Source organism: Morchella importuna (genome assembly GCF_003444635.1).
Source record: "Morchella importuna strain M04M26 chromosome Unknown Morimp01GS019, whole genome shotgun sequence".
NCBI classification, from domain to species: Eukaryota; Fungi; Ascomycota; class Pezizomycetes; order Pezizales; family Morchellaceae; genus Morchella; species Morchella importuna.
In genome coordinates, this window is record NW_025763416.1 from 641,576 (window position 1) to 655,632 (window position 14,057).

Consider the following 14,057-nt stretch of genomic DNA (forward strand, 5'->3'; position numbering starts at 1 on the left):
GGGGGAGTTCGTGGGTTTGCGGGGTGGGACACTGGACACTTTGCGACTCGGGCATGGAAGGAAAGTGGTCTGGAAACGTGCTTCCGCACTCTCGAACATCTCCCTTTCCGATCTCGAGGAATACAGAGGTAGAGCAGAGTGGAAAGTTGTGATCCTAGCAAGTAAGTATATACCGGTAATCTATCGCTAGGCCGACTCGGCAGGAATCAAAGGCGTTCGCTTCTCGCGTAGGTAGCAGACCAAACCAGAGAAAGTCTAGCTGATACGCCAGATCTCGCTTCCAAGGTGCATTTATGAGGCATGTCCTCAAACTGCATTTCCCCTCATGCAGAAACTTACCACACAAGATACTCTCGCTGAGGCTGACTGATACCCTAATATTAATATCAATAAATAAATAGGTAATCGTTCTCACACTCTGTAACTGCACAAACTAGATCAGACACAACGTTCGTGCTTCCCTTTGCTTGCTTTTTCGCGAGGGAGGGATTCTGTACCTTACAGTACGTTTAGCTGGGAACCGGCCAAATCGGAGAATCCTAAATAAGGTGGGACAGAATATCAGCGGGAGCGTGCATATTACCAGACACCTACATGTCGTAGTCAGCTAAAAGAGGCAAGATTAGTAAAACGAGTCTCATCCAAATATTCCCTGTTATGTGATGGCAAAAAGCTTACCAGTCTCAGGAAGCTTAAGGGGCCAAGCAAGATACGCCTAGAATAGGCCCACGAGCTTTGAAACTCGAGGTAGAGGCGAATGTAGTGGAGAGAAGTGCGGTGGGGACATTATGAGAACCATGCACTGGGAGTTTAACACGCAGGTTCATATGATAAGCGTTTTCTTCCCGTGTTTGCAGTCATTCTTTTTTCGGGCACTAAGTGTGTTGTAGTAGTGTTGGGGAATTACAATATGTAGCCGACGTAAAGGCGACGTGGAAATAAAACGGGTGAAGGCCTCGCCACGAGTGATAGTTTATGAGTACATATTATACACATATTAGGGACACCAACGCAAAAGGCATGAATCAAAGGCTCCTTTACAAAAATACGACATATCATATGAACTCCAAGCGCTCACAAAACAATACGATGCCAGATTATATCAAAGTTGGACCACTACATGTATGTCCGCTTTATATCGTCGTTTCATGCGTGCATATGCTTCATATTTTATCCTTATGTAAGAAAAGTATAAAGCGTAGAAAGGAAAGCAGATAGATACTAAAAAAAAAATTTCATTGCAATAATCATGATGCAAAAAGAAACTATCTTGTGTGATCACACCAGGGGTCGAACCTGGAATCTCTTGATTCGTAGTCAAGCGCCTTGCCATTGGGCCATGTAACCATGAAAGATATTAATTCTTTCAGCGCTAACTAAATAAAAACTTTTTCTTTACTACAAATATTTAATATAAGGAAATAAACAAGATTGGCTATACTTCACGATAATCCAGAGGGTGTATTTACCCTTAGTAAGTTATTAAGCCTACGCTTTATGGAGGCAAACCTGAAACTACCCAACAATCTCTCATAGACACACTAATGATATCAGTAGAGTTTCTTCAGAACAGCACACCATGTCTCTAGATCTTTGAGAACGTCGGGACTGGGGATGTACTGGACTAATGCGGTCGAATATGCTGTGAATCCGCCTATGTATCTGCCGCATGGCTCTGTATTGGCAGCCAGATGTGATGCACCTAAACGCCCGATAAGAAGTATGAGAATCATCCAAAAGAGCCGATTGGTGAGTCGAGCCCCCGCCACATGCGCACATAATCCTCGTAGGCGCCAGTAGATACAGCTGTAATATGTATGTGCATTCTTGATTAGTTTACAGCGACTTTACTTTGAAAATTTCCTACTCAGGCGCGGGCGGTGACAAATTATTAAAATGAAGGAGGCAACTACTGCTTATGATCGATCCACGTACAGACTCTGCACTTTGTTTTCCGACGTTTGTGCTACGTGTACGTACGGTCTGGCTACCTTTCTGTAACAATGCTCTAATGTAGTTCAGTGAAAACCTGTAACTAAATCTCGGTGAGAAGGCTTGATGACTATTGAATATATTTAGCTACGCTCATGTGACCTGTTGATTGAGTAGCTATGACGATATTTAGTCTGATGACTACTAAGTACATCCTTATTTGGAGATTAATTTCTTTGTGTAAAGCCATCACCCCAAATATTTTTAGGTTTGCTTCTTTGGGCACGTATGTGCATACGTGTAAGCCCATATATTAGTCGATCGTGGCCGCGCAGGTATCGTTTGATAGACTTAGTGGGGGCACATCTGCAGAGATTTTCACCTGCTTCTTCCTCTTTTTCTGTATTGCGATTAATAGATACTTACATACTTACATAGCTCCTGATTCTGCCTTTAATTATCAATGACACATCCCGGCCCTATCGGGCGGAGAGGAAAGCGGGGAGCATTAAACAACATAAATAGAGCGCAGTTAGTCAATTCTGGGATCAAGTAGTTTTGCAGGATGCACGCGAGTATATTCTTGATTATCTTAACGTAGAAATAAACTTACTCGTATTCTAAAGGAATCCCGTGTAAAGGCCCTGAAATGGGCTGTGTTGCTCCAGTATTGAAACTGGGGTTTGAAGTCATCGTTTATCACTCGTAATTCGAGAAAGGCAAATGAAACAGAAACTCCTTTCTTATAAAAGTGATAACCGCAAGCAGAGGATAGACAGTTGCGGAGCAGAGCTATTATTGATCTTATCCTAGGGTCTGTCTCTTGGTTATGAAACTGACCCCTTCGAACCGCTGGACACATGAGTCTAGCTCTTAACGGTCATATCCACTATCGCAGTAGTGGATATACTATTAAAAGGTATTGCGAGTATACCAGGCGATCCAATAATCAATCGTGATTCCATACTCAACCACACCACCATATCACAAGTTTTGAAAGTGCACACGGCCCACTATTTATAGTCACTCCACCCTATTGGTCAACATATCGAGAAAAAATTGTACTACGTTGTTCGAATGGACGGGAGATAGCAAGAGTTTTATATTTTAGTTGGTGGTTATCGTTGACGATGTTTGGCCATAGTGCGTTCAGCTTTGTGCCCATTAAAAGTATTTCAAACAATCGGCTGAAGCATTGGAATGATTAGGAGTAGTATTCGAATCCCTAAGCAAAGAATTCCTAAATCGCCAACAGATGGAGTCTTTTGGCTCTGGCGCCTACTTTTTTGCTATGTTGATCTCAAGTGGCTTTTCAATGTTTGCAGTACAAGGCTCTGGCATTAAGTGAGTGAACTAAATGGGGTGTTGACTGGTGTGGATCCGTTCACTCACTTAATCCAGAGCCTTGTATCCACACCGAGATCTTGGCGCGAGTGACAGCACGTGATTAAACACGCCACACCTGACCACTCGAGACCTTTTCGGACGCAGCAGATGTCAAGTGCTGAAGTGCCAGCTCCCAGGCGGAGTATTGGTGGGAGATGGAGTGCTCGCCACAGCGTTGGAGTTCAAGTACCAGACAGACATCCGTATATCCTGGCCCATACGATAGGCGGTTTTGGATAGGTTGGCCTACGCGGCGAACGCATAGAAATCGGATACCCATCACAGAGTGTTAATAGTTATACTGGCTAGCTCGATCATCCCCTAGGCCTGGCGGGGTGAAAAATCAATCTCATCAATGTGTATCTAAAAACCAGGGTAGCCATAAATCACAAGGCTGATAGATTAGACGGCCTTCTTCCTGCTGCTGTTCGGTTCCTTCATCTTAAGAAGCCCCCGTTCGAGATGTACTGAACCGCTCCATACACAAAGTTACCCTGTGCAGTGAGTGCGCCCCGGTCAGGAAGCTACATGTAGCAGGGAAATCCTAGAAAGAACGTTACTGCTAGGAACATGCAGTCTTAACTACACTGCACCAGTTCGCAAGCCCGCGCTCACATAGCAACCTACTTTTGATGACACATCTACAATAATTCAATTTACATGTATCCCATCATGAATACACCGGGATATTTCTAGCACCAACATTTTCCCAACACATATACTCAAGACCAGGTAGCTCAGCCAAAACATCCCTCAATGGTAAACCCTCAATATATATTTCGTTCGTTTTGTCCCGATTTCTCCCATCCTGACTCTGCACCCTGTGTCCCGCATCGCTCTCGTCCTCTCATAATTACCTTTATACATCTATAGTCCCCACAGAGAGGCTGCTCACAACATGGGGGTACCACCAAGGTGAACCTAACTTGCTTTCACAGTACATACAACTCACCGCCCATCACCTACTCAAATGTGGGATAATTTGGGCTCTGGGTCATCGGGATCTACAGTCTACATGGAGGGCGGTGTATGTCTAGCTTCAATATGTATCCATTTGAAAGACTCTATTGAGCCACCACACAGCACACAAAATTCCCTTCTCCTGGCCCCGGAATCTATATCTCCTGTTAATACACCACTGATGATTCTATCCGTATGCCAATTCGCTGCCGCTATCTAGGTCTTAATTGAGTTAACCTGCTACTAGGAGGCTTCTACGGTGACCATGGTGAATTTGGGGTAAACAAGAGTGGGTTTAGGGTTGATTATCTTGAGAGATACGGGTGTGTCGCGTTGATCGACGGCTCCATAGGTTCAGTGGAAGATGGCAGAAACCGCTAGCACTAACTCCAGAATCAGGTTATCAGTGACGCTTCCTCCTCTCCCTCCTTGCGAGTAAGAAGAAATTGATGTGGAGCTTCGGTTACGCCCCAGGAGCATGTGGATACTGGTTTGCAATGGAGACGGAGTAAGGTGGCATTACTGCTTAAGCCATATGACCTCGATATTTGCTGGGCCTAGAAGCGGGATCAGACTATTTTCAAGATCAAAGTGACAATATTTACTAAGCCAAACCAGGGCTCAGACTTGCCGTTCCGCTTCTAGTAGTTAATCCTAGATAGAAGAATATTGCTCCATCTGGCTGGATAGTATACCGCGGCCATCTTAGGCGTATTCAAGACAGTTCAAACTTTAAAAATCGAATCCTATGAGATGGAATTGTGCACTGTTTTACCTTCAAGATTTCAAACTAAAGAATCCACCTCAGAAATTCGGGGAGCTCGAGACTGCTTTCTCTCACCAAAAAAGTTCAACCGAGCCCCTGCGCAGTGATAGTAGTTCCTATGGTATTTACATTTATTTGATAAGGATATCCTTGGATACTAGGATAGATATGAAACTCTATTATAGAGAAAGGAAGTCCGAGAAATAATATTTGGATGCTTCGGAGGATATTAATGTCGGATTATGTCGTGAAGAGATGATATACAACTCGGAATACCCGCCTAATCGAACACCGCCAGACCAGTCTGAGAAAACAGTGACGAGGTGTTATCCAATATCATCGGCCGAACTTATTGGTGAGATTGTAAGCTGCACTAACCATGAGGGGATATAGAAGACGCCAAAATCAGGCAAATTATGTTTTAGCATCCATGGGCCGCGCGCAGGAGTTGAATGTCGAGCTGAAGTACGATGGGCGGTAATCTTCATCATAATTGATCACTCGTGCCAAGTTACTTACTGTTACTGATAGGATAGCCAGACAAGAACATCAACAAGCAGCCTCCGACCATTGATTTAACAGGAGTCTCAAGGTTATCTCATGCATACGGGTCAAGGGAAATAAGCAAGTTCAAACCAAGAACGATCCTGGGTTATCATCTAGACCTGCCCAGAAAGACGACAACCTTCTACTCCCCGGCATGGGTGCCCCGTCAGCAGTGCGCTATGCCGCCAGCAGTTGAAGCCAAGAACTACGAGTCCACACCAGAGACTGTATTGTTTTGCGCTGCTCATATACGCTTGAGGGGGTTCCATACACGCGGACCCAGCGTACCGAGTGATTTACCATGATCCTAGCAATCCCGGGTGAGTAATATAACGCTATAGGGTTTAAAGAGGTCTAAGCATAGCATACAGGGCTATATAATTGACTTTAGAAAAAGTAGAAAGCTTCTGAAGATAGTTATATCACTTTAACCGCTATGGAGGGCTTTAATGAATTAAACAAAAAAAAAAAGCTATGGAGGGCTAGAATCTATCACAAAATCTAGCGAGTGATATATCATGATTGAAGTAAATGATAACGACAGCAGATAGCATCGATCCCGTCCTTTAGTAATTAAAGACTTAGAGTATAGTTATTATAAATAGGTAAGTTAAAGTCCTCTACCCCTAGTGACAAATCACAGAATGCGTCAGAATGAGGTTACGGCATGCAGTGCCTTATGAGGCGAGTTAAGGAGCTCATAAGGAATTGACATGATAGAATGGTGTTAGGAAAGAGTTTATAGGGCTCCAGACTTTTAAAAGATATTTGATGCTAAATTGGGGCGAGGATCTGGCAAATTATAATCGAGTGATAGTTTATGATTGACACTCTCTGGACTCCTCGAGAATCCTGGAGCTAAGTATGTAGCTAACCTAATATTTGTAATTATTCCCCCTATGGTGGTGATATATGCTGTGAAGTCCTATGCACCTCCTGACAGTTGGAGCGGCGGCCGAGCGCACTCTAGGTAGGCCCCAAAGAGGGGCCTAAAGATTAATTTTCACGTTCTATCACTCGAAAATCGAGTTGTGGAACAAGTGTACCACACTACTGGTCATTGAGCTATGAGCCGGTGGCAGAAGGATCCAAGCCCTAAATCCTCACCTACTCCGCGCTTAGACAGATAGTTTTTGATTGATGAGAAGAGAAGTACATAGTATCGTTCTTTTATTCCTTTTCAGACGCAACTCTGTGGAGAATTTTGAGGCACATGAACCTTAAGGAACGGATTTAAACAAAGCAAGTGAAACGCTCCATGTTATTTCACAAATCTAGTTATTAAGCTATCGGACGGGTAAAAAGAACTTTTTTTGATATATTTCTAGCCAGCTGAAATCCCAGGAACGAGTATGGGGGGTATTTTCTTTTTTTACTCCCTGTCAAGTCTAACGGCCGCATTCGCCTCCACGAATCCCAAATCGACCTTGTGCCCCAGCAATTCTCTAATGTTGCTGACCTTGTATCTAATCATGGTCGGCCTCTCCAAACTCAACCCCCATCCATGCACTCTCATGTCCTTAGGCAGCCCCATAGCCTCCAACATCTCCGGACGGAACTGGCCAGAGTTTCCAATCTCGACCCACTTGCCCAGACCCTCGTGGTATCCGAAGATCTCCATTGAGGGCTCGGTGTATGGGTTGTAGGCAGGTTTGAAACGAAGCTGGTGTACTCCCATCTTCCCGAAGAAGGTGCGCATGAACCCGATCAGGTCACCCAGCGTGAGGTTGTAGTCCGCAATGACACCCTCGACCTGGTGGAACTCGGCCAAATGTGTTGCATCAACAGTCTCGTTTCTGAACACTCTGTCGATGGAGAAGTATCTTGCGGGGCCGGGGTTCTTCGCAAGCTTGTGGAGCATTGCCGCGGAAATGGCGGTGGTGTGAGTGCGGAGGACGAGGCGGAGGGATTCATCTTCCTTCCATGGGTAGCGGTAGCCGAGAGAGCCGAATTTGCCTTCCTGGTGGACTTCACGCACGTTGTTCCAGTACTCGGTGAGGGTCTCGCCGGTCTCGTCGTCGCGAGGCTTGTCGGCGACGGCGGGGTCGGAGATGTAGAAGGTGTCCTGGAGATCACGGGCGGGGTGCTGTTGAGGAACGAAAAGGGTATCGAAGTTCCAGAAGCCAGATTCAACGAAACTAGAGAGATATTAGCTTATGGCTAAGAGGTAGGCAATGAAGGTGTGTTACCGGTTGGTAGGCATTTCCGTGAAACCCATCTCGAAGAAGATGTTCCTGAACTCCGAACGGACCTTATTCACTGTCCGGATCAGAATCAGTCTCACGAACAAAATTCAGCGTAGCAGTTGGATCATCCAAGAAGGGTACCGACAAGGATGTAAGGCTCCGCTAGGAGTATGGGCTCCCAGCGCTGCAAAGTTGTAAGGCTTAAACTTCTGTGTCTTCCATGCTCCGCTGTTGGCACGAGTGATAAATCAGTAAAAAAAGTACTTGCGACACACAATCTCACTCGGCCCAACAAACCTTGCGATCATCTCCGCTGTCAGATCGGTTTCTTCCTTGACAACTTGTAAAGCGAACTTAGCGCCCTTGTTGATCTTGAAGCTGATGCGCTTCTGCATGATCACCAATTTTCTCTTCTTGAGGTCTGCGAGGACTTCTTTTTCGGGGTGAGTATGTGTTTCTGCGATGGTACGAAGCTGATCCCGGCTTGAATCCTTGATCGAAGTAGCCTATAGAAAGCTCCAATTTAGCAATTGCTCATCAGAAAGATAATTTAAGTACGAACCTTCTTGACCAACTTGTCGCCATCTTTCTTGATCCACCCTTCCTTGAACGCCTTTCCTTGTCCGACCTTTGCCGTATTCGCGCCAACGAGTTTCTACTCTCCCTATCAGCACCATTGCTCCCAAACCCTCACAAAGACAGGACCGAGTGAGCATACAGGCAATTCACTGATCTTCAAGCCGCCCACGGCCTTGCAGACCGCCTCGTAAACCTTTGCCTCGTGACTCCCATCGTTCACAATGCTTTGTCCCTCTTCTGTCAAGACAGCTACCTCGCGGTCTACCGTCTCGTACACCACCATCTCCTTGCTCTGCAGCGAGTCCAGAGCTCCCTTAACTACCGTCGCCTCGACATTCGGGAATGCCGTTGATGACACTAGCGGGAGGGCGGATGCAGTGTCTAGGGCGTGCAGAATCTGGGTTGGAAGGTCGGTCGCCATTGCTGAAACTTTTTTTCTATATTCTTTGTTGATAGGCTGGCCTGAGGCGGGGTATGGAGGGGCTCAATCGATAAGGGTACACTACATGCGGGGGAGGGGAAATAATGAGTTGAGAATGACTCAGGTAACGGCAGGGTAGCCCGCCATTACCGCTTACCCGGACATGGACATGAGTGTCAATGATATTTGCTTTTACCCTTCGGAAACGGCTTCCCAATTAACAAGAAGGCCTAAGGAAGGGGAAAAAAACCTCGGATGAGATGACTCTGAAGCTTACGATACAGAGAGGTTAACACGGCTTATTTACCTCATACTCATATTACAAGGGACCTAAGGAAAACTCTAAACCAACAGCGCCCGCTGAGAAAGTTCAGTACATGTTTCACAACGGATGTCTGCTGATATCGATGCGTACAAGCAACGTGCTCTATAGATAACAAACCATCAAACATTAGTTTATAACCATCCTTATCTATAGGTACACAGTCCTTGATTGACACCTTCAAAGGAAAAAGAACTGACGGCCCAATTGCTAAAACCAGAAGAGAATTGACAATATCCCGCGCTTCTAGTACCGTAAACCGGGATCGAAACGTTAGCACAAGTGTGTTATACTAGCCCGCTGCAGGATTCCAGCGGTGCTCTGCTATCTCCAATAAGGCATAATTGACAAATCTCACTCACTGTGGTGTAATCCAACACTATTCTACGTCTTAATGCACTTTGGTGAATGGACTCTTTGTGACCTCCCCTTCTTAATTTGTCTAGCTCTATTTTCGAATTCGAACGCTTATATCTAAATAATGCTTTTTTTAACATAGGCAAACGTTCTCATAACCTGCAAGATCCAGGAAAACAAAACAGCAAAACAAAGCAAAAACAAACAGAGGGGAAGAGAAGAGAAGAGAAGAGAAGGGTCCTTTGTGCAGCATAGTCATCGGCATTGATTGATCTCCATTACTCAATGGCCAAACATACACCAGAGAAGCACAAACTACCTGTATCCACATGCAGTTCTGCCCGGCTACTGTGTCCATCGATTTGCCGGTCCGAGCTTCCAAAAGAAATTATAAGTGGGGAAAATATCTCCTCAAAAAAAGCATGCCTTCCTCCCTCATACTTAGACGAATAAGGCACGCCCGATTCAAAATATCCCCGACTCGTCCCTTCGTGTTCAGCGAGGCGAACCATACTAGTCTGAAACCCGGTTGTCAAACAGATGGCAGCAGCAGCAGAAGGTGATGAACCACCCATTGTAACCCCAGCCTGCGGGCCGTTACTTTAGAATGGGGTGAAATTTAAATTGGGCGGCGACCTTTCATACTTTAGAACGGCGGGCATATTAAGAAGTCCATTTAATTTGTTTTTTCCTCGTCTTCGTGCTTTAGACTTCCGTAAATGGACCTGCATACGAGATTTACAATATCTCATTTCCCGCGCATCTAGCCATCTCTGACTGGACTCTAGAGAAAAAAAATTCCAAGGCTTCAATGGAGAAAATTTTCATAGACACGCACATATGTAGATTACGAGTACAGAGTACCTACTCTAGCAGCCGTCATCAACTCTATATTACCTACTCTATGCAAGTCTCTACCTACTCGTGACCTGCAGCTAATGTAGCATGCAAGCCTCACAGTCATATTCCAAACCAGTCTATCCCTCTAGAATTTAGCGTGCCATACTCTACTCTTCTGGAGATGTTCAAAAAGTCAGTCAGCAGATCCTTAAACCGTATTTTGGTATTCAAGGCATGAGCATGACCTCACAGGTGTATAATAGTCCCGAGTCATAAGATGTCACTCACTCAACAACCAACTTGGTTTTCTTGGTTTCCACCCCCCCCAACACAACCCACTTACCCTACCCCTACGTCAGTGTCTCACACCAAATCTCAGGATCGACAACTTATCATGATCAACCCACCACCACCACCACCACCACAAACTCAATTGAGCGCCAGGGGGGACAAGTTACAAACTCGAGCGTTCTCTTGGGGGATCACCGCCCAAGACCACGAGAAATGACTGATCTCCCGATGGCTTGGTAGGTTCCGCTTGGTCCGCCGCCTTAACACATCAATGGTGGCCCTAGCTAAACTCCTTTTGTCAAACATCCAGCAGATCCCCCCGTTTCCATTGGGGAATTTACCGGAAACGACTGGTCAATCGTGACACCCTTTAGGGACTGTTCAAGAATAATTGCTTTTTCCCAACTCCACTACTAAAATAGCTTGGCTTGTCTTATGGAAGAAGGTCGAAGGTAACACGTAACGGAGGCTAGGTCGTGCTGCGAGTGAGAATCTGTGCCGCGCGCACCTGTTTGAACAGCAGCCAACGATTTCAAATGCGTCCGTGCTGGGTGACCTACCCGAGGGCGCGCCCAGCGTTTCGGATATCAGAACACCACACAACAACTGGGGAGGACCCTTTTTTGTGTATTTTGCACTAGCGGGTTAGTCCGGATGCTACTCTAGAGCATGTAGTAGTTACATTGGTATGTAGATGCCGACGGGAATGGGAATGAAGGAAGGGATGGGACCCGCATCCAACACATCACTATCATCACACATCTTCTTGAACAAGTGCAAATTTACTTTTTTATGAGCCAATTTTTTTTTAATTGTATGTAATTACACTAAATCCCGATAGAGAAAAAATTGATCCATGACATCGAAAACCCATAACGCAACTGTAACCTAGATTTGAATGCAAATTGAAAAAATAAAACCTGGAAAACCGATTCCGCAGATAAAAAGAGGCGCCAAAGTGAAAAATGCTATGCAGTTGAGTTGATAAGGGAAAAAGCCAAAAACAAAGAAAGATAGCCAACGCTTGTAACACCGTAAAAAGCCAAAAAAGCAAGAGGAAAATGGAGTGTGCGGGGGATTTAATAATAATACAGATTCGTGAGCTATCAAACCCACGCGGATAGCCATAATTCCAGGCTTATCACATTTCCGCGGACCGTTTATTTTCCGAAACCATAGTATCCGTAGATACCACTGATTTCAGCTTGGCCCATCCCAACTTTCCTTCCTCCCCACCATTTACCGCCCATCTTCCAGGAACGGCTACCATCATCATCGTCTGGGATTTCACTCTTCTCGCGGATATACCAAGACCTTCTGTGCTGGCTCTTAATGGCCCAACCAAGTCTCTTGCTTGACTTAGGTCTGTCCTTCAAGCCCTCGATAATCTTCTCGCCAACTTCAATGACGCGGAGAGGGTACGAGGCTTGTGTAAGAAGCGAGCAACCAGTAGTGTCGATGAGTGAGGATGGTGTAATGGATGAAATTCCAGTGAGGTCCAAGTATCGTAGAGTAGACCTTGAGGTGGTGTCGTTTCCTGGCCCCTCAAGACCATCTCCCTGCTGGAGGATACTGTTCATGTTTTCGACCGAGAGATCCGCGTTTCCGATGGATAGCTCTTCGAGTTGCTTCGCAAGGCGGCGAAGCTGAGGGACATGTGTGAAGTTAATCTTTGCCCCAGAAATGTTCAAAGAACGGAGTGTAAGTGGGAGCTCCGGTAGCAATTCATCTACGTCCGCACTGGTAAGAAGACGGTATCTTCCCGTGTCATAGAGCAGGTTAAGGTGGATTAGACCCTGAGTAGAAGGATGGTTGATGAGAAAATCGACAACAGCGGGCCCCTTCAACCGGTTACATTTAGAGAGCGAAAGATGGGTGAGTCTTGCGGTCTGTGGGATAGCGTGCAATGTTCCGTCCGTGATTTGAGTGTGGGTCAAATCGAGATGGGTCAAATTAGACAAACGAGACAACAAAGTGGCAAATATGGACGGAGGCAGAGTAGTACATCCATGAAGGCCCAGTCTCTTGATTGGCATGACTTCTGGCAGTAGAGGATTGTTTGGAGAAACGGCGTTCAAAAAGCCACTAACAAAAACAGCTGAAGAGGCAGCACAAAAATCCACTGCATTCAGACGGGGGAGGTCACAGAACAACTTCTCCAACACCTTCTGGTCCATATCGTCGTCCAAGGCCTCCGAGGCAAAGAATTCTCGGAGGTTAGGGTTGAGATCAAGGCACTTGCGAAGGGTAGTGGCAGTCAACTTTTGAATCTCGTAGTTCATCCTTCTGGTCCTCCCCAGGCCCACTGAAGTGAAGTGAGAGAAGTCCAACCGCTTCACCAACTCGCCCAGGTCGGGGTATCTTGAGATATGAGCTAGGAACTTTGAGAAGATTGTGGAGTGAGGGAAGGTAACGTTCGCGTATAAAGTTGAAAGTGTAGCACAGTGGAACGCTCTGGAAACCAAAAGACAAGAAGCAAGGTCCTTGTTCCTTGGGGCGTAGCCATTGCTTGGGGTATCAATTGCGAGGTGGGGAATGATTTGATCTAGAGCCTGTGTTAGTCCAAACTGTCAATGAGGTGCGGGGGACATTGTTCATTGACGCAGCATACCAAATATCTCCATTGGGAGGAGTTCAATTGGGGCACATCCTCTCTCTGACACTGGCTTCGTTACAGAACGGTCTCTCACGTCATCGGGATGATTCTGAGAAGAGAAGCATTTCTGCTTCTGAGACGAGTTCGTTGTGATATTCAAAGCGAGTGTGTTGCTGAAGGATTTGTTCAAGGTTTCCATGGGCATGTGGGTGGCGTTGTGGGGCATTGTATGTAGTAGAAACTTAGAAGGGCGTTGATGATCTTTTAAAGATGGAGCGGGATGCCTTCTTTATACCCACCAGACAGAGAATTACGTGGGACGAGGTCCAATTGGCACTAGTAAGGAAATATGGTTGCTCGGAGGGGGGTTTGTGACTGGATCAAACTGCTTAGCTTGAGCGGGACAGTCACGCCAGGCAACTATTTTTTTTCTTTTCATTACTTTTTTCCTGTCTCTCTGCCTTTGGAAGAGTACTCTAAAGGTGGACATGGACCTTAGTGGCCGATTTAATAGATTTGATGGGATAATAGTAGCTTTTGGCTGTGAGCTTGGGCACGCACACTCACTCGCTCTGGGGTACACTACACCGCACACACGCTGCACACACCGAACATCAGACGCACAGTTATTTAATTTTTTTTTACCCCCAGGAAAGCCAATTCCGTCTCATGTCCGCCCAATTTCTTGACAATTCGGAGACCACAATGCCTGACGCCATACCAATCCGGGATTGGAAAACTTCCAATACAAAGGCTCATATAAGAAGGAAGGAAGTTCTCTCGCACGGTGTAGACCGCCACCAATGCTCTTGCAAGGTTATTGGAACAACCGGACACTGGTCCTGCCTCTCTGGCTTTTTTTCCCCAGTCGACCC

General features: G+C 45.9%; 2 protein-coding genes across 2 annotated transcripts; both read right to left on the minus strand.

The window, feature by feature from the left end:
* Positions 1–6,962: 6,962 nt before the first annotated feature.
* LAJ45_06556 (uncharacterized protein) lies at positions 6,963–8,776 on the minus strand (the record flags this gene model as incomplete). The annotated part of the gene is made up of 6 exons (XM_046116119.1): positions 6,963–7,728; positions 7,780–7,849; positions 7,922–8,004; positions 8,074–8,282; positions 8,339–8,431; positions 8,495–8,776. The coding sequence occupies 6 exons, from the start codon at positions 8,774–8,776 to the stop codon at positions 6,963–6,965; spliced, it is 1,503 nt and encodes a 500-aa protein (XP_045970780.1).
* Positions 8,777–11,746: 2,970 nt separating this feature from the next.
* On the minus strand, positions 11,747–13,408 carry LAJ45_06557 (uncharacterized protein; the record flags this gene model as incomplete). The annotated part of the gene is made up of 2 exons (XM_046116120.1): positions 11,747–13,131; positions 13,198–13,408. The coding sequence occupies 2 exons, from the start codon at positions 13,406–13,408 to the stop codon at positions 11,747–11,749; spliced, it is 1,596 nt and encodes a 531-aa protein (XP_045970781.1).
* Positions 13,409–14,057: the final 649 nt, after the last annotated feature.